The sequence below is a fragment of the Tyto alba genome, unplaced genomic scaffold (genome assembly GCF_018691265.1).
Source record: "Tyto alba isolate M040663 unplaced genomic scaffold, T.alba_DEE_v4.0 Super-Scaffold_7, whole genome shotgun sequence".
Lineage (NCBI taxonomy): Eukaryota > Metazoa > Chordata > Aves > Strigiformes > Tytonidae > Tyto > Tyto alba.
The window spans coordinates 11,266,798-11,287,908 of NW_024881328.1; the positions used below are offsets into that span (position 1 = coordinate 11,266,798).

Here is a 21,111-nt window from a genome sequence, read left to right on the forward strand (position 1 = left end):
GAAAAGATGTTACATTGTGCCAAAAAATAAATTCCTTAAGGTTTTCTGGAAGCTGATGTCTGTTAGAAATGGTTGCAGTAGTTCAGAAACTCTGTACTGAGTTTCTTCAAAAAAGAAAACAGGAAAAAAAAATTCCTGTCATGAACCTCCTTTAAAAAACGAAACCTCTTGAAGCAAGCTGAAATAAGAGCGTATTCTTGTTCAATGCTGTCTCGCACACCTTAAATCTACAGCTGCATATTTTCCTGGCAGTCATGTGAATAAGAACCATGAGGAAAAATGGGACAGAAATAGAGGAGAAGCATTTGCCTAAATGGAAAAGTTAAAATAAGAAAAGACTAATTCTGCTTTCAAACTTCCAGTATACTATCTGAAAGCAAACCTGGGATTTCTGTGAGAACAAGACTCATGTGTTAAATGGCTCTTACAAGTTCATGGGGATTCTGCTCATTTAACATTATACTAGAGCATACTAGGCTCACACACTACAAAAGCTACCCTTTTGCAACAATGTAGACATAGTTAATCATAAAAATCATTTTAAAAAACAAACTTAATATATTAAATTTAAAAGTTTGTTTTGCAATAGTAAAAACAAATTTGGACTTGAGTGGTTCTTAGCACTATGACTACTGTCTTGGGAGTTGCAGGTGCAGTACAAATATGCTGGGAATTCATTAACAAATTATTTTGAAAAGTTTTATTAAACATTAATTTCATCTATGGTTTAGGGTTCAGACTGCTTTCCACTAGCGCTGTGCTTTACAGGTGGAGGAAGTGCTTTTCATATGAAAAAAAACAATGATGTTAATAGTTTTATGTGAGTCCTTCTTCTCTCCAGATAATTGCAGTTTTAACCATAGGTGACTTTTCAGTCTGGAAGCAGACCCAGTACTGACAGATGAGCCTTTATTTCTGTGTTACAGTATTGTTACAAGCTCTTTGGGTGTTTAGTTAGGGCTGTAACTGATGGTTTTCCATACTTCAGATAGGGCAAATCCGGTAGTACCTTTTAGTTCGGGCCAACAGTTTTGTTTTAAACCCTGCTAATGTCAGACACAGTTTCAGGCTTTAGTACAGAAAGTTTCAAAGTACCCGAGGGCTGGACTGAATCCCCTTTTACATTGACATGAGTATAACAGCTCTTAGGCTTTTCCTTTTACTGGCTTCAGGTCATCACAGAAGCAACGTGGGCATACCTTGCTACAAGGCTGACACTGTAATCTTTAAAAGGTATTGGTAAAGGCAGATTAATTGAAGAACAAGTTCAAGCTGTTGCTTGAACCAGTTCTCCACTAAAAGAGATCAAACACGACTGAGAAACCTGAAGCTCAAATACAGGCCAAGTCACATTCTTAAGACTATATGGAAAAATAACAGGTTAGTGGACAGTGTTGTTCATTGTTTTTATTTTGAATATACACATCTACAATGCTTGAAGTATCTTAACTAATAAAAACTCTTACAGCAACTACTGTTAGAAAGCATTGAGTATTGCGTCAAAGTTGTTGTAACTGTGTATTTAAGAGCATGTCCCTAAGTGGGAAACAGCTTTCACCCGATACATTAATCTATTTAAGTCAAAAGAAGATTTAAGAATCGAAGGCACAACCATGGTTTCTTGCGTTTCACTAATACATGCAGTATCTCAGATTAAGAAAATTTAATGGAAGAATGACAGCCTATGCAAGCAACAAGTATATAGTCACATGCTCAGAACTCTTTAAGGCAGAAAGTAAATGAAGAGATAAATGTTAAACTGTATTTTGTGATGCTTTCCCTTCTGTTTCCATTCACAGGTAATTTTATTCTAATCTCCTTAAGGTATTGACTGACTTTTTTTTGTTCACGGATATTTCAGAGCACTTTGCACAAGGCACTTTGATCACAATGTGTTACTAGGTAGAGCATCCTCTAAGTATTAGGCTTTGTTCTGAAGAGGTCTTCACAATAGCTTCAGTTCTAACTAATATGCTGCTGGTTTCCTCAGAACGCCATATACCCCTCCCTCACTTGTGAACAAGTCAACAAATACTGTGGAAGGGCCCCAACACTATTGCAAATGACAAAGGTGTCAGGATTGTTTACATCATCTACTAAGCTGTCATATACCTTAGTGGCATCCCCTTGCACTGCTGGTGGAACGAGGTAAGACTGTTCGCCTTTAGTGAATAAGCCTGTTAATACATCAGCCTCAAACACGTACATTTTAGAGTCTGTTTCCCACGTGTCTTTACCCTTGATTAGGCTTCTCGGGTTCCTTGTAAAGTAGATGCCAGCTCCGTATTTTTGTTCTGGAAAAAGAAAAAGTTTCAGAAGAAAAAAGCTATTAACAATTGGTTCTTTTGGGGTGATAGTACTAAGAGACTGCTGCTTGATTCAATATGACATTTTATGTTACTGTACAACGCGTGCCATCCTTTTGGAAGTGAATTTGCATTAAGTGGCTCTGACACTAGCACTGACCTCCCACTGAAATCATGAGCAATGACAGCTGATGGCCAGTCCGCTTTAACTGCTATGCCAGCGGTGACCATGTGGATTTAACTGTTAATCCAGTGACAGAAACATTAAGGTATAATGTATTTATATAAACACTTCAGTCATTGTGTACTAGGGACTTTGATAAGCAGCAGAGAGGGTAAAATTTCAATAATGCAAACTACAAAAAAAACCCCTTAGAGATTTATAAGGAAAATGCTACATAAAAATGCTATTACAGTATCATGTGGAAAAGGGCACAGAAATTAAATTAGACCATCATCCTTTTGCGTTGAAAGTGTGAAAATGTGCCATGTACGTAGACAGAGACATACAGACATAGACAAGGAAAGGCAAATCTCTAATTTTTGAGTAGTTCGTTGCTAGAAATCCCAATTCTGCATTTGACAAGCCAAATATCATGCCCTTTACCTAAATGTTTATTCTTTCAATTTCTGAAAACATCTGTCTACTACAGTATTTCATAGCCACCACCACCTTCTTCCCAGGGGCACTCCAGTAGGAACAGCTGTGTGCTCACTCAGACTATCTGCTGTCTCTGATCACACCTGGGTTGAGCAGGCAGTCAGGCTAGATCACCTTCAGAAGTACCTTCCACCCTCAATTACTCTCTGATTCCTTTGAGCATGTTTAAAAGCATCAAGCTGCTGAATGCATGTTTGCAGCAAGTAAAAACGGGCATTGACTTTAAAAAGTGATGCAACAAAATAAAACTTGGAGATGGACTATGTGTGTATTAGGAATTCTGTGAGCAGTGTTTGGGCTAGGCCAGAATCCAGGCTTATCCTCCCAGAGCCTTACTGACTCTACGGTTTTAGGAAGGAAAACCAGGAAAATTTTACCGTAGGTAAAAAAGTAAGCTCATATGACTCTAAATGGGGGTACGAACCAGTTGTTGTTTATGAATGCCATTTTTTCCAATTTTAATCCAACTCCAGTAGTCAGTCACTGTTCATTTTCACTAAAAATGCCAAAGGAAGTTATTACCTGTTGGTGGAGAGTACATCCTGTGAAATCCAGATTGGCATACGGAGCTACAGAAGTGAGCAGGAACACACTGGTACAACTTGTGGGTTATTTTGGATGTACCTTGTTTTTCTTCTATTTTTTTTTTCATTTGTTGGAACGCAGCGTGTAAGAGAGGATTATGTATCTTTTCAATCTGTAACATAAACAGTAATGTACTATAAGCAAACAGAGACCAATACCCATGAAATCATAACTGTTCTTGTTCAGGCTATGTTTTTCAATGTACGAACCTTTGATTTAGCTTATATGCATTGACCACGTAGTAAATAAAGTACCCGAAGTGTGCAACTGATCCACAGAAAAAGAACCATGCCATTGTCCTGTGCCTCTCACTGGAATCAGTGGGAATATATCCTGGCACACTGATTTCCAATACCTGAGTTGTGCTGAACAGATTATCAACCATGCGTTTAAGATGTGTGGGTGCTTACAGCCTCGTTTTGTAAAAAAGTGTCCTGTAAGGCGTGGAGAACCTCAGCTCTTGTTGATCAAAACTTCACAGCTCTTGGGGGGGAAAAAAGGTCCACAGATAAGAGGGCCTTTATGTGAGCTCGTGTCTCAAAAGTGTGGCTGCATGCGGCGTAACACCACGCAGCACTTCAGGTGAACTGGCCACGCCGCAGCCCTCGCTGGCGTCCCTGACTCCGCAGGGGCCACTCGCAGTCCCATGGCACAAGTCAGCACCAGGGACCTGCTCACGCCAGACTTCTGGCTGCTCAGTGAACACCAAGCAGGTGCTGAAGCACAATCCAGCTTCTGCTCGTAAGTCATTTAATTGAGCTACGACTGATCCTCAGTGCAGCACTGTTTTAAATTCTAATGTAGCATTTGCACTGAGACTCAACAAAGTTAGTTCCACAGATCGAGAAGCACTTGCTTTCATCTGGCTGGTATTCACTATTATTTCCATGTTAAATACCTTTTCTTGTATGAAAGGCGACCCTGCACGTGGCAGTCTGGTTTCCAGTTACCCACTGTCACTGCTAGGCACACAGATCCCTGGTTACAAACTTCTCTATTTCTGTGGTGCACAGCCTCATCCTCCTCCCATTCAGTAAAGCACTGATAGCCACGCAAGATCCCAGCTTCAACACACCACTAATCAGATCATAACTGACAAATTCAGTTGCTAATTTTTGGTGTCCAGCTCACAATTAAAAAACCAGGTACACTGCACTAGGGTCCTGGAATATTGTACTCATCCTAACATACCAGTCTTGTATTTCTCTAGAATCCTATAAAGGAACGTTTGAAGCATGAAGTGAGAGACAACATACAGTACAATTAAAATGACTTCTCAGAATTCAACCACACTTTTTGAGTAATTATTTGCATTATGTTTAAAAGACTTTTCATTAGGAGTAAAGATGACATCTACTTTAGGGATTAGGCCAATTTGATCTTAATTTTAAAAATTTTTTATTGAAATGGTTCATCTGAGTTTTTTACGTGTGTTAAACATGTTAGTTCAAATGTATCAGCTGATACTTAGTTTTTCCATGCATACCCTCTTTACCTTGAGAACATGAAGCCCAGCTCTTTCAAACTGTTTCTGTCTGTCTTTAAACTCCTGAAGGTGTGATTCCACCAGTGAAATCTGGACACATTTAGTCATATCTGTCTTGTGAAGGTGTCTTTCTGAAAGCTGACCTTCTGGTTGGCCTGGATACAAACAGAGTAGTAAAATTTTCATATATCACGATATCTGAAGCGAAGGCAAGGAGGAAGAATCCAATACTTTAGTTTGGTAGTTTAGTTAAGAACAAAGAATGCTAAAAATAGTCTCTGAAATAATGCCAGAGGCTAATGTTGAGAGGGACTGATATATCTATATCTGATATATATTTTATATATATTACATATGTATATATTCATTTTTTCTACATTTATTAAACCAGAGAGAGAGGGAACCAAAGAAAAGGAATTTATCTTTTCTATTACATCTCTCCACAGCCCAACTTTCATATAATGGTATCTATATTGAATGACTATATGAACACGAGGAAAAATGGATCACTTGGTAGCTTTCTGTAACACCACTAGTTTTATCAACTGTTAATGAAAGCCAAGGGCTCTGCAGAACAACGCCATTGGTGGGTCCTGCAACAGTGTTCCAGCTGTAGCTAGCAAGAGGTCAGCAGAGGTATGTGTTAATTAAGTGCAAATGTTGTAAGTCTCCAGTGGCCAGGCTTTAAAGTGAAGCAGTCCTGGAGGAAGCCAGAATTACAGCTGGCTGTACGACAACGTGCAGCCCCTGTACAAACTGTCCTACCAGAAATACTGCCAAGTTAGCAGAGCTAACAAAACATCTTACAGGGGCTCATATGATGAAAGTACAGCAATGTTGGTAATTAAAGCAATGCTTAGTATGTGTGTGAACTGAAAAGTGTCTCCCCACTCTCAGCAATACATAGGTATACGTTGCTTCACACTTGACCTCATTTAGGCACTTATTTACTTTACATACTCATTAAACACAGCAGTTGTTGTTCAGCTGTACTCTTCTCTTGCATACGAAGTAGTAATTTTTCAGTTGCGAGCACTGCATCAATCACGGCATCAGGAGGGCCCTGAAATTCCAGTCTGGCTTTTCCACCTCTCACTTCTTCTGACACACATACGTCAGAACGCTGCTTTCGGGATAGTTCTGCGAACTCTTTTTTACCAAGGCTAAAAATGTAGTTGTTTTCAATAGTAGCACAGTGACTTTCCTGAATTTGTACCATGCTTTGTATCCATGATGCTGCTGCTTCCAATGCTCTGTATGTTTTCCCTCTGAGTTCAATAGCTGGTTCGCTCTTTGCACTCTCTTTTACACTTTGACTGCCTGACCCTGTAGCTGGAAAAAAAGATTTTTTTTTTTTATACAAGTGCATTGGAAGCGTAAAGAGCTTTCAAGTGCTGTCACAAATTCCTATATGTAATCCAAGACGTACAAGGCAAGAAACACACTACTCTTCTGGTACACTCAAAAAAAAGAGATTACAAACCAGGAGGTAAGGTTCCCAGGAAAAACAAAACAAAACAAAATACATATGCAGAATTTATTTGCCTTCCACTAAATGACTTTCAACAAATTAGGCACTGATAATGATCTTTATGCTTGAAAATCTTGTAAGGGACTGACCGGTTCCATTCCTATTAATGTAAAAATGCAAAGCACTCACTATTTTTTGCCTCCCGCTTTCCCCAACACACATACACAAAGTTCTTTTTGAAGGAATGTGATTTCAGATTCTCAAATCTGGAGTGCTCATTTACCTGAGATGCCCCTTCTGTTTATTACTTACTCAAATGATCACTTCCACTGTAATACTGCTTTTTTTCCAGTTTTTGTACTGCTGAGTAAAATTTTCTCTGGAAAACCTTGAAAGAGAAAAGTTTAGGAGTAGTTTGCAACCTCTGTTATCAAGTATGCAATTTGTCTCTTTAAAACTCTGTTAATAAGCAGTTTACAGCTGTAGTTATACCACATCCCCCACCCCCACCCCCCCTCAAATTCTGAAATTGTTAACAGCTGCCATTTGTCACCTTTTCACAAAATTTTACTCCTGACACTATCAAATATATTCCTGTTCTACATCTGCTAAGGTAAGATACCTTATACACTGAATGGCACCTTTACCAACTCCTTGTGGTTATAACATATCCAGAACTCAGGGAACCGCAGTAAATAAAGATGTTCATTACTTGCAGTTTAATGCTGATGAATCCTTACTCACTTTTAAAACCCAGACTATTCCCCTGCCTTGACCCCAAAGCTCCTCTTAATGATCACACATGGAAAGCCTCTGAGAAGCACTACTCTGCTAGGCAGTGGAATTGGCATCTGGAAAATTGCCTTTCCTTCTTTTTTCAGCAAACAGTTTCTGCTGTGCCCTGATCATCAGGGGATTAAGTGATGAGCACACAGCTGTCCTGCAGCTTCCTTTGGAGTTCATGGGACTGTTACAGAACATGGATCTGATTTTAGAGTCATAGAACAGTTTGGATTGGGAAGGACCTTAAAAACATCTAGTACTAACCCTGCTCCACCTAGTTCTTGCACCTGTTGAAAGAATGCATGGTTGACGTTAAATGGGAACAAAAGCAAACTCTGTACTTTTATAATAGATGACTATCTAAAATAGTTGTGTATTTATCACATCTGCCACGTATTCAAAAGGTGGAAAATGGCACACTGCAGTTGAAGTTATCCACTGTCTGTCCACAACCCTTCTATCGTGTTAGGTCATATAATGTGTTGATGGTCTTTTGCCCTAGGAACTTCATACGAAAAAAAAAAATGGCTAAAGAAATTTCCTGAGGAGGAATAAGTTTATTCCCTAATGAGTTAAGGGTAGATTCTTTCTTATAAATTCACTGACAGTCATGAGAATTTCAGAGCTCCCTCCCCTTGTTATTAGACCACAGGGTAAAGACTTATGGTTTAGTGAAGAGAAAATAAACATTTGTAAAGATTAATAATATCTGTTAATGAGACAAATAGTTTTATACAGGGATCTGCTTCTCACAAAAGTAGTACAGAATTCAGATTATCTTAATTTGTAGTCATCTATGGGAATATTTTTACAGTTTTATGTTTTCTGTATTGATAGTTGACAAGTTTGTTACCTGATAGGCATCATTGTCATCGGGACAGAAGACAAACTGCACATCTATCTTCTTCTCAGGGTGTGCCCTGGCAAAGCTTAAAACCTCTTCAATCATGATCGCTGCCACTATATCAACAGGCAGCATTAACGACCAACTCCCATTTCCTGGAAAAGAAACTGAGGGAGACTGACAGTCCTGAAGGTAATGCAGGCACTTTGCCACTGCATCTTTTAATTCCTGCAGGAAAAACAAGTGTTTTAATCCTCACATCACTCAACATGAAAATCTATTAAAATACAACCTAACTGATCATTACCTCACACAGTAACATCCAGTGGCTCTCTTGCCGCCATATAATGTGCAGTATAAGCTTACAGGGCAGGTTATACCCTTCTGTTACTATGAGTTTCTTATAAAATGATGAATATCTCTGACGAAACTGAAGTTCATCCTGAAGAGCTGGACCCGCTTTTTGCAGCAGTTGTTTTGAAACTGGAGAATCAGGCTTGCCATTCACAGACACAGAATTAACAATAGCTGTAGTCTGAAAGAAAAGACCGCAAAGTTTCAGCATACCTCAAGTTTACTATTTGCAAGCTTTGCTACTGTAGAGAACACTTTCTAGGAAAGATGCCTTTTAAAAAGCCTGACTGCAGCAGATCAGCTGTTTGAAAGGTTCTCTTAGTGCTAAGGGCAGTGTTGGAATACATCAAAGTATCCACCTCCTAGTGGTAGTAGATGCATACATTTTTTTCAGAAGCCAACAGCATACGTAAGACCTGTTCAAGTCACCAGAGTGTATTCAACAGAATTATTACTATAGCTATAGAAGTGACACGTACACGCCTCATCAAATGCAATTCTGCAGCCAGTTATCAATGAGCCGGAGAGAACTATGGCTATGTCTGTTACCCCAGCCCATGCTCCTCGCCTTAGGGTAGCATACACTCATCACCAAACCAGCAGGGTCACTGCACACAGGGGAACTGAAAGCTATGGTTGTTTCCAATTCCCAGCGGAAACAGTAGATTCCTGTAGTAGGCCTTCTGTATTTCAAATTAAGTAAGTAAAATGCAAAAAACTTGTTTACGCAATGCTGAAAACAGCATTGTTCTAACTTTAATTGCTGAAGATCATCTAAAGATACAAGACCTTGGAGCATATTTTCCTCATAGTCTTGAAGGCATGTGGTATCTTTCAGTGCTGCAGAACTGGTTAATAAAATTCCCCACAATGTCAACTTTGCAATTCTTTTCTCTCACATCAAAAAAATGAACTTCCTATTCAATTAAGATACTTCTTTAAAATAAAAGTTAGGATTTTTTTAAAGACGCACTGTTTGCTAAAAGGAAATGCTGTTCCCGTGATGTAGCTTCCAGTCTAAGAGCTTTGTTGGATTACTATGATTAAGCTCATATATTTTGCATCAAATTTTCTAATTAAATAGTTAAATTAATTAATTTAAATGATACACTGTGTAAAGATAAGGTGCACGTCATCTGTATCAGTTATTTTCAGATGTGTCAGTGTGTGCTGAATAACTCCAATAGTGGCATCTAGGAGAACATACATTACATGAAAAAAACAAGGCAAAAAATAATAGTAGACTTCAAGGGAACGCATGATAAAATGTGAACTCCCATGATGTTATAATAAGAAGATAAACATTAACATAGGGATATATTAATATTAATCCTCCAATCTTTAGCTGCTTCCTATTATACCATAACAAGCATGTATACAAAAAAGTAAAAATGTTCTAATGTTTAGTACTTGTTTAGAAAATAAACCAACTCCTTGCTGCTATAATTTATTTACCATTTGCAAATTCTCATCAGGATGAGAAGATAACTGTTTAGTGGATCGATACAATATGTGTTCTGAACTCTTGGGCTCCAAATCCTGCAAAGACTTGGAGGCAACTCCATGTTCAACACATTATGGGATAGACTTACCTTCTGCTCTTCTAGGAGTCCTTTTATGATGCGCAAACGAAGGCCCCCCTCTATCAAGAAAGCTGAAGGCTGGCTTGGCAAAGCTGAAAGTGAACTGGTATCATCCAGAAACGTTTCACAGGCCTTCTTCATTTCTGCAACTGTAGGCTCACAAATGTTCACCAGGCGGATTTCACTGAGACAGCTTGGTGGACTTGCCTCAACAAATTCCTTTATAGTCATTACAATCACTTGAGCACACAAACTGACTGGGAAGCCAAAAATACCTGAGCTCACTGCTGGTATAGCCACAGACTTTATAGTATTTTCTGGAGCACTAACGTACTTCAGAACATTCACAATAGCCTTCTGAAGTAGGTGACAACATCTTTCCTTTTCACTAACAGTCCACATCGGACCAACTGCATGAATAATTTTCTTACAAGGAAGCTTCCCTCCACCTGTCACTGCTACTTCACCAGCTGTGAGTTTTCCATACTTCTGAATATAAAGATTGCTTTGCTCTTGTATTTCTGGCCCTCCAGCACTCACAAGGGCTAAAGCAAGGCCTCCTGAATGATTTAGATATTCATTGGCTGCATTCACCAAAGCATCAGCCTTGTGCCTTGTGAGATCATCCTTACAAACACAAATGTCAATTCCCTTTAGTTTTTTCCTGTATACTTCAACAGTGCTCTTTGTACTTTTGAAGGTCAATGTACAAGCAAACTTTTTATAGATATGATTGCTTAGACAGTCCTCTCTTTTCTTAAGAACCTCATAGGCATCTTTATTGATGGGGATCATCAAGTTGTCCTCATCCATTACCATGCTTGGCCCTAGAACACAGAATAATATAAAGTGAAATCCAAGATATTACTGTCAAAACATTGCTTTTTATATAGAAGTGTGGTTTATAGCTCTCAGTTTTATCCTACTGTCATTACTTAACAATATTTTTTGGCACAGCCTCATCTTCTCTCTGCCTTTTTCATAGGCTGAGAAAGTCCAACTAAGCAAAGAAAGGTACTAAAAGATGACAACAGTATCACTGAGCCTGTGGTGACTTGAGGGCTTGGGTTTGCCTTTCTGTTTACCTGAGGAGGGAGCTTGGTTAAGGTGTGTCTCCTCCTGCTACTTGTTCTCTCTTTCCTGCTATTCATCGTCCTCACCGCTAAGCTAACACAACCACACCGGGGACATATTCTTAAATGAATCAGAATTAAAAAACAAACAAAACCCCATACCACAAAACTTAATTTAGAGCACCAACCTCCCGGACTGATGTAGCAGCACAACTGAACGGGATGAGAATAAATGGTGAGGAGGAAAAAGGAGCAGACAAGTGTGAGAGGAATGTCTTTGAAACATATGCTGTTACAGGGCTTTGTTAACTGGCTGCAGTGCCACTGTGATGCTGTGCTGCATTTGCCACTAAAACCGCAGCTGAGAAAGCAAATGTGGAAAGCCACGCCATAACCAGGGCTTCAAAATGCTTGTAAAAGCAGAAACCACCAATTCTCCTCCTCTGAGTTTGTTTTGCTGAGATGGCTGAAGCCTGTCTCCGTCATGTCCAGGGCATTCTTAGCATTTTGTTACTGATTTCCAGCAAGGTCCAAGGGTGAGCATGCCAGGTTTTTGCAGAGGCAGTGACTCACAGCTATACTAGCAAATGAACATGCTCATTTAACGGTGCCACGGAGATCCAGCTGAAACAGATCTTATGCTGACCTTTGTCTTTAATTCTGTGGCTCTTCTTTGGTCTGCATTTAAAACCCACAAGCAAGTATGTTCCTTGCATGGAACTTAAGAATTCAGAAGGACTTTTTACACCACTTTTTTTAGGGAACAAAAATAATGGCAAAGATTGGGACAGTTTTTATATTACCACTATGGCTATACAGCCCTCTCCTGGCAGATGTCAGCAGTACTATATGCAGTAGTTATGCTAATTAGTGTAAATCAACTTGTATGTGTTTAATCAAACTTTCCTCTGGGGTATGCTACCTGCTTGTAAAAAGAGTCTAATGTCTTGCACTTACACTGCTTGTGGCTGTTCCACGTTGATGTTTTCCTGCTTGCTGGCTGTAGCTTACAGTTTTCAAATTAAATAGAAGAATGCACTTTTCAGATGGCTGAGAGACTTACCGAAACTGTTTTTCTCTTCCGAGGTCTCTGGGCTGTAACTCTATTGTAAAAAAAAAAAAAAAAAAAAAAAAAAAAACAAAAACCAAAAAAAACGAAAGAAAAACAAGAAAGAGAAAATAGATGTTACTGCTTGATGGGCTGCGTTCCTACAGGAGCAGTTCTGTTTCAAGCAAAACCGGCAGCACCACGTTTTCAAAAATCTGCGTGAAGTTTTCTAATATTTATTTCTAATATTTCTAATGTTACCCAAAGCTGAAATGAGGGCGGCGGGACCGCTGCTGGTGAAGTTACCCAGAGCTGACTCTAGCTCCAGCTGACCGGGTGAGAAGCAGAGAAATTTTACCTCATCCCGAGCGTCGCTTCAGAGAGCAGCGCTCCCCTCTCTGCCCAGTGCCCGAGCCCCGCCGGCCCCGGGAAGCCCGGCCCGGCCCGGCCCAGCCCGGCGCGCAGGGGCACTTCCAGCCGCAGGTCCCCGGGCCCGTGAGAGCGCTGCCTCCCACCGCGGCGGAGCAAACGCCGTCCCCTCGGGCCCCCAGCCCCGCTCTGGTACCTGGAAGATCCCCATGAACCGGCGCGGCGCGGCCGTCTCCCCCCCTCAGCGCTGGGAGCTGGAACGGGGCGCGGGGCGGGGAACCGCGGCCCCGAACGGCGGAGCGGGAAACGAAAGCGAAAGCGGGGAGCGGCGGGCATGATGGCGGCGGCGCCGCTGCTGGTGCGGCTCTGCCCCGCGCCCGACGCCGGCGAGAAGCCGATGCTGAAGCTCCAGAGCTACTTCCAGTCAGGGAAGCGGTCGGGGGGCGGCGAGTGCGAGGTGCGGGTGGGCCCCGAGCCCGGCACTTACTGGGTGCACTTCCAGCAGGAGCGAGGTACGGGGACGAGGGAGAAGAGGGGCTGGGGCGGCTCTGCCGGCGGCGGGACCCGCGGCTCGGCGCTGAGGGGGCGGTTGAACCCCGGGGGGTGCCGTTCGCACGGAAGGCCCGCAGCCGTGTGAGGGGGGCGGGAAATGGCCGCCGACGGCACCATCTTGCGGCCTTGGGCAGTGTGCGGGCAAGGGGAGAGTGGGTGGTGTCCGTGGCCCCACCTAGCCGTCGAGTTTTCAGGTAACTTTATCAGCCTTATAACTACCAGTCCCTGAATTGCTGCAGATAAGAAGAGTGTGGAATCCCGCGCAGACCATGCCTTGGACATTGGTGCCAGACGCCTGAAGATAGTCATCGAGGCGGGACAAGGGGACCTGAGCAGGAGCTCGTTTACAGAGCAGGCCTCCCCTAGAAATTCCATCCCTTCCAGCTCTTCCCCACCTCCACAAAGGTCCATGGAGCAGCAGGCAGCCAGAGGCCTTGGAGACATGGCAAGGGAAGTCATTACCAAAAAGGTACGTCAGGAAGAGCAGTAACAAGCAGCGTCATGACCTGCCCCGATTGTAGTTTCACAAGGACTTTGCATTGCTTTATGTTGCACTTCAGTATTTCATGCCAAGTAAATGTCAGTTACATTATCTTAGTCAAGAAAATGAGGACGAGTAACTTTTGAGTGCTGGGCCACAGGTCATCCAGACATGTTAACAGGCACCAAGTTCCCCAGCGTGGTTTTTGCACATGCCAACCATTACTCCACAAAGCAGCACCCTGGCCAGTTTCAGGGGATAGTATGCACCAAGGATTACTCCCAAAAGGCAGTAAAATTGTACGATGTTTGGATCCCTTCCTGCTATGCAGACCTCTAACATTATTTTAGCATGTTTTGTACCTTCAGACAGCCCTAATTACTTCCATCCCTTATCTCTGTTAAAAAAATTGCTCTGATGGAATTTAGCCTAGCAAACACTGTTTCAGACACTTCAAACTAAAAGTTACGCAGAAAATAAAAGATCAGCTGTGTGTTAGGGACGTGGGGTAGGATCAGGCTATGTTACATGATGTAGATGTGGCTCTTCCAAGACACTGATATCTGGCCCAGAGGGTTTACCCTGTTCTGTGTAGTAGCATAGATGTAGCTTTTGAGCTATAGCATGTGCTAACGTAGTGGTTATCTGACGTCTGTAACAGTATACTGCAAAGTTCCCTAGCCTGTCTGTGCAAAGTAGAGATGTGAATATGTTTGTTATTATTTTTCAGAATCCTATTTTCTGTCTTAATCCTGAGCTACTAAAGCATGACTTCGGGGAATTTTAAAAAGAAAGATAATAAGAGAAAACTATAAAGTCTAATATAGTTAAAGAACAGTGTAATATAGGTTATGTGTGCTCTTAAAACATGGTGTGTCTCTGTCACCTGGCACTAAGGGGACAGACAAGTTCTTCTGGGGATCCTTGGCAGAATGATGATGGCCCTAAGTTGTAGTTACAGTTAAAACTTTGGGGTTTTTTAGCAGGATTTTGTGATTAGCATAGCATAAAATTAATGATCAGAATAGCATATGATTTCTACAAGTAGAATCAGTGTAGTACAATTTTATAAGTAGTGAAGTACTGAATTTTATAGCATAGCTTAGTTTATGGTTTCTAATTACCTGGACCCACTGCAGATCATGTAAAATCTTAATACTTGGCTTGCCATATCAATATAACAATCATAATCTAGACTAGAAAAACACATACAAGAATATGAGTCATTCACTCAGTCCTTGGACGAAGCAGAAGATGGTGGAGGTGTCCCTGACCACTGGGGATCATTGGTCTCACTGTCCAGCAGCAGTTGTGGTCCAGGTTCCAACTTAGGACTTGTAACTGCTTGATTTTGTGCAGTTACGCGGACCTTCAAGGCCGGTAAGGAGGGGTGTAGTTGGCCTGGTGCCCAGGAACCTTGAGGACAATAGGGAGGGGAAGAAGAAATCTGTTTGCTTTGTCTTCCTGGTGTGCAGGACCTTCAGGGCCTGATACCGAGGGGAAAAGGCACTAATACGTGACCAACTCAGTCACAGAGAATGACCATTTGCCTAACAAAAAATGATGTTAGTTCTGCTAACCATATTACTAGAGGGTACTGGTCACAGTCTCAAACTAAGTAGCAAAGTTACTGTCTTTGTTCCTGAAATGCTGATGACATTAACAAATTTAATTTTTCTGCTTACTTAGAAGCAGGTTGCTTTAATTACATGTGTGTAATGTCGGTATACATGACATAAAAGAAACACTGTGTGCAAATGTGTCTATAGTAATCTGGCCCGACTGACACGTGCAGAGCTTTTCCTTGCTCAAAATATAGAAGCAGCAAGCAGGGAACTTTAGAAAAAAAACACCAATAATTAATACTTTCTTGTCTCCTTTTTAGATATTTCTTACAGTATCTGCAACATTGAATACGAGTATGTTCACTGACCAGCAAAGGGAGAAAATTACCATTATATGTCCAAATTTAAAAAGAGAAGGAAATCCTGGCTCTGAGAAATTGACGGGAGATTTTACAGATATCAAAAAAGCTTATCACTACTTTAAGGATATTCTTGAAGGCAGTGACCCAAACCATGATTTTTCACATTCTGAAACAAAGAATAGTTTGAAAGATGAAAATGTTCTGAATACTGAAGAAACGAATGAGATTACAGTTCCGTCAGCTCTCTATGAATATTTCAGTCATACCTGCAAAGAACAAATCAAAGTACTACGTGAACGTTTTGGAGTGTGTATAAGAAGAGAAGATCATTACAATGGAACCACATCAGTATGGTTAACTGCTGATAAAAGTCCTGCATCAATACAAGGAGCTAATGATTTTTTTATCAGAACTTTTCAGAGAAGTGTAGAAGATCTGAAGCAGGAAAAAATTCCCATAACAAACAGTTTCACATTAAGCGAGACAATAATGAAATTAAATGCTAAGTTTAGTAATCTTCTTGCCAAAGAGGAAGGGAATCAGTTGCTCCTCCGTGGTCCAGAGAGTGAGATTTTAGCTGCCAAAAAATTTCTAGCAGAGGAAAGTGAGAACAGCCAAGTTGTAAAGAATATAAAAATATCATCTGAGCTGTACAAATACAGGAATGGAATTGAAGTTGATGTTTCTGTGTTTAAATTACTGGAAACAGTATTAAACAAAGAAATTGAAGACATTAAAGACAAATTTGATACAGTAATCGAAAAGAAAGACAATTTGCATGCCCAGAAGATGCTCTTAATATTTACACCTAGGATCAAAACTTTTGATATGTCTTCACATGCTACTGAAAGTTTCATTAGTGCATTTCAAAGTGCCTCTGCAAGGTTAAGAGAAAAACTCATCAGCTCAGAGCTTTCAGAAGATCAGAAGAAAAGATTAGATATGCTACTTAATGGAAAACTATTGGAAAATCTGCATGTAAAACTTACAAAGAAGGAAGACCATTTCATCTTAAGTGGTTTACCAGACCACCTTTATGCTGCTGAAAAGCACATTATAAACCTTCTTGACACTGGAGACTCAACACAAACTAAAAATAGGGCACCACCATCCTCTAATCTCAGCTATCAAGAAGCTACAGGAACATCTGAGAAGAAATACAATGGCAAGCAAAAGAATAATCTTTCTTCTGAAGGACAGGTTAAGGCAAAGACAAAAGAAGACAACAAAGATGTATGTCCAATTTGCATGGAGAGAATTAAGAATAAAGAAATACTGAGAAAGTGCAATCATGCATTTTGCAAAAGTTGCATCAATCAGGCCATGACTTACAAGCAAAGTTGTCCGGTTTGTGGTACCTTCTACGGACTCATGAAAGGAGACCAACCAGAGGGAACAATGTCAACTAGAACGCTGTCTTCATCTCTCCCTGGTTATCCCACTTGTGGTACTATTGAGATTACATATAAGATGCATGGTGGTGTTCAAACTGTAAGTATATTTAAAGATTCAAGAAAATATATTTTTCCCACAACAAAACCAATATTTAATATAAAATTAACTATTTTGCCATCTTTTTAACGCATGTCCAGGAGATATATTTCTTTCTGTACAAGCGTGCAAGTATTTAATATAGTAATTTTCGGTGCAATTAAGTAATATAGTAGGAAATAAATAGTCAAATAGTAGCCCTCCATTTTATATGCACCAGGACAGAGCTACCTGTCTTTAATTTGTACGTTGGGAATAACTGAACTGAAATCTATGGAGCAGTATCATGTAAACAAAATTCTGTGAGTATAATGAGGATTCTCTGAGGCATTCTCTTAGCTGCCGACACCAGTGGACAAAAACGAATAGCAAGCTGGCTTGTAAGCTTTCCAGGTGAGAAATCAGCTTATGTTATGTGCTTAGAGTCACAACTAGGACTGAAGATGAGATACGTGAAAGTCGGGGGTGGGGTGACATGCATTTGGGAGAGCAAAGAAGAAAACAATGGATGCATGAGTGATAACAAGAAAATATGAACGAAACTTTTATGAAAGAAATTATCTAATGAGTCATGCTATGTCCTTCCGAATCAAAGACAGGATAAAAAGTATTGCGAAAGCTGGGATGTGTAATTTTCATGCTTTCAAAGCATTTATGATATAGAGTGTGTTTTTGTTTTGTTTTTCTACAAAACAGAGCAACCATCCAAACCCAGGGAAACCTTATGATGGAACTTCTCGAATGGCATATTTACCTGACAGTAAGGAGGGGCGAGAAATTCTGCAGCTCCTCAGAAGAGCCTTTAACCAAAAACTGATTTTTACGGTGGGGCAGTCACGTACTACTGGTGCACAAGGTGTCATCACATGGAACGATATTCACCACAAAACTTCCAGAATTGGAGGACCTACCAAGTAAGTAGCCTTTTCTTTATGTAATTTTATTGCTACTCAGATATGTCAGGAAGGCTACCCTGAATATTTTCCATATTAGAGCTTTTGGATTTTGTCACTAAAAAGGGATTGCAGACTGCTCTATACATCCAGACTTGAATCACCTTCACCAGTTTGGACAGTTGGAACAAGAATGAGTTTAGTGTTCTGTTGCCCTTCGGGCCACTCATTCACCAGTGAGTTGTGTAAAGCACCTACTCAGTTAATAACTGCTCTCATTATAAACTACTAGTACAAGACAGGACAGCAAGCTCTTGATAGCAGCTAAGGTTGGACTCCTGATCTCAGCCTCTTCTGTTACCTGCTGGTTTTCACCAGGAGGTGCTGGTCTATTATGATCCCAGTAAAGACGGCACTCAGACTCTGTAAAATATGATTGGAAGTTCTACTTATTAGAACTAACAGCAGGAAGAAAGCGATTGTAGTATCAGTATGGTTATGTGCTTTTAGATACTAGGAACCCCGAGTTGCACAGCATTCAGTGGGCCTCCAATCACAGCACAAGATTCCATGCTGACCCCGTCCATAGAAAGGGTTTACCCCATTTTGGTCATTCAAGCTATTAGAGGATTTTCTTAGTAACAGACAACTCTATTCAGCATTTCTTGGGGACTTGCTGCAGCTCTAGATAAAGGCAAGGACACGCAGGTGGTGTAATCACCAGTACTGAGTGGGAGCTGCCGGCAGCATGTCTCTTGGAGTGAGCTGGCCAAGCCTGTCATGCAGCCACGGGATGTCACAGCATGACACAGGCCCGAAAGCCACGCTGAACGTGCAGCATGGCCCAGCATGGCACAGGCCTGGGCCTGCCCTGCTTAACTGTCATGTGGATCACCAGTTTCTCAATGCATAATGGTCTTCTGGTCAGGATCACTACATTCCACTGCTTAATGCACATACGATTGACCATTCTTAACGATATGATTAACTACAGATTATATCAGTAAACTGTTTGGCTCCTGGAAAAAACCTTGCAGAGACAACAGTCCTTTCAAGCTTGTTGCAGCCTCTCAGGGGTGTCTTCCTGCAAGTTCTGAAGATCTGTGTCTAGATCCTCCTTCCTGGGCTAGGATCATAAAAGAGCAAAATGTACCTCATTTACTTTATCACCCCCCTCTGCCCAAATACTCTCCCTAGTTATCACTTGCTTCGTACACACTTTTGGTGATGCACTACTTAAAATCCAGAGGTGCCATTATATTCATGCTTTGAATGCTCACTTGGATACGCTTCAGGTCTGATTTTTAGAAAGGTGCCTACCCAAGCGCCCTCTCATTTTCAAGTGAGACAGCAGGCAGCTTTGAAAATCAAGTTTTTAGTGTCAGTTTGGCCAACCAAATTCAGCAGCTCCTTAAGTTTTTAGCTTTACCCTGTCTATACCACCTCTCTGACTTGCAAAATAGTGCCTGTTTTCTCTATAAAGAAGTAAGTTCATACAATTTGTAAAGTGTTTTAGGAGATTTTCATGAGAAGGTTCTGTAGAACTGTTAAGTGCTTCATTGTAGAAGTAGCCCAAACAATTCTTTTCTTCTTCTCCTAGTTTTGGTTACCCTGATCCTGATTATCTTCAGCGAGTTCGATCGGAATTGAAAGCAAGAGGAATTGAATAAAGAAATTTATCAACTGTCATCTCTTAAGTGTAATAACTGAACATGTACCAGTTAATTTACTATTCAAGGACCAAGAAGAAAGAAGTTAATCACTTGGTATTTTGCAGACAGCTAAGAAAAGTAATCTTTTTCATCAAATGATATCTATTCTTTACACATCATTTACTTCCTTGAATAATACTTCTCTCTATGAGTAATCTTTACAGAAGACAGTACTTGTTGAATATCAAACTGTGTTATCTCATTTTACCAGGGACTCTGATCTACACTTTTGCCCACATATCTGACCACAAAAACCAATAGGTCCACTACTAGCTTTTACTCAATCCAATGCTTGCTTTAGCTTTGTGTTATTACATCTGTCCTCATGGATAGCATCACTTAACCCATCTGCTGGAAAATTTTTATGTAGATGTTACAGTATCAGCTGTGATCGAACTATGATCTTTTGCTTCTTTTCCTTTTCGGTGTAGAAATGGCATTAGGGGTTTTGGTCTTAAACATGGAATTAGTATGGATAATGTATTAGGGAGTACGTGGATGCTGCTGTATTTTTAAGCCTGCAGAAGTGCTGAATGCTCAGAGCTGTGTTTAAGCAAATGGAAAGTAACAGTGCCTGTGGCCATCTCAGATAATGGGGTCCTGGTTCTGTGCCTTCCATCATGTTTAAGCTTAATTACAACTTTTAAGTCAGCTTTGCAACTATGAAAAGTTATTCTTCTCATTGCTTCCAATATATGGTTAAATTATATTATAAAGATACTGTTGCTACTCTGCACTAACAAGGCTGCTAATTACTTTTGTGGTGGTGTTAAACAAATAGCTTTCACTTAACGCAGCCATAATTGTGAGTTAAACCATTTGTGTTAGGCTATTGAATATAACTAATAAAATACAAAAATACCATCTGCTTAGTTCTGCATTCTTCTGTACAAGTGTTTCTCCTGTTTTAGATACATATAATTGTATTTTTTTTTTTTAATTTAGGAGCTACCCTGCAATGCCATGATTTGAGGTGATTTGGACCCCATGCCACCTCTTTTTTTTTTTTTTTTTTTTTTTTTTTTTCTAATCGTAGCTGTACAGTTTAGGAATAAGTCTACCTGATTTCCAGTCAAAGCTGGGTATTTCGCCTGGGTTCAAGCAGGGCGGAGGGCATGTACCTGGGCTAACTGTTGAGAGGACTGTGCATTAGGAAATGAAAGATTAATCACACACCAAGAAACAAAGGCATGCCCATGGGTCTCCTCAGCAGCCTGTCTGACGACAGCTATGTTTAGCTGACATTCACCCATGCTTATCATATTTAATGACATTGGGTTGTTACCCTTTTCCTCAATGAAGTTCCAGTGAAGTTAGGGGGGAAATTTTTCATTTATCTGCTATTTTATTCTCATATTTGGGCACGTTAGTAAAATACACAGCAATAAATAGCTGAAAACTAACTTCATGTGGGGCAGTCCTGAGCACTCAGTTGACAGTGCCTCAGCCAGCTGAGATGTTGGTCTGAGGAAAACACTCTTTCAGTGCAATT

The 21,111-nt window shown here is 40.6% G+C and overlaps 2 protein-coding genes across 4 annotated transcripts; one reads left to right on the plus strand and one right to left on the minus strand.

Moving 5' to 3' along the window:
• Positions 1 to 1,392: 1,392 nt before the first annotated feature.
• On the minus strand, positions 1,393 to 13,118 carry PARP9 (poly(ADP-ribose) polymerase family member 9). 3 transcript variants are annotated; one of them, XM_042784191.1, is made up of 10 exons: positions 13,051 to 13,118; positions 12,210 to 12,249; positions 10,083 to 10,900; positions 8,444 to 8,671; positions 8,146 to 8,364; positions 6,822 to 6,897; positions 5,999 to 6,370; positions 5,048 to 5,193; positions 3,490 to 3,664; positions 1,393 to 2,294 (listed from the first exon to the last, which is right to left on the minus strand). In XM_042784191.1, the coding sequence occupies exons 3-10, from the start codon at positions 10,890 to 10,892 to the stop codon at positions 1,987 to 1,989; spliced, it is 2,334 nt and encodes a 777-aa protein (XP_042640125.1). In that variant the 5' UTR covers positions 10,893 to 10,900; positions 12,210 to 12,249; positions 13,051 to 13,118; the 3' UTR covers positions 1,393 to 1,986. The 3 variants fall into 3 exon arrangements, with proteins under 3 accessions (XP_042640125.1, XP_032859306.1, XP_032859307.1); XM_033003415.2 differs by lacking the exon at positions 13,051 to 13,118 and adding an exon at positions 12,760 to 12,850; XM_033003416.2 differs by lacking the exon at positions 13,051 to 13,118 and adding an exon at positions 12,553 to 12,643.
• Positions 12,883 to 20,483, plus strand: DTX3L (deltex E3 ubiquitin ligase 3L). Its single transcript, XM_042784192.1, has 5 exons — positions 12,883 to 13,075; positions 13,355 to 13,584; positions 15,482 to 17,014; positions 17,711 to 17,928; positions 19,508 to 20,483. The coding sequence occupies exons 1-5, from the start codon at positions 12,898 to 12,900 to the stop codon at positions 19,575 to 19,577; spliced, it is 2,229 nt and encodes a 742-aa protein (XP_042640126.1). The 5' UTR covers positions 12,883 to 12,897; the 3' UTR covers positions 19,578 to 20,483.
• Positions 20,484 to 21,111: the final 628 nt, after the last annotated feature.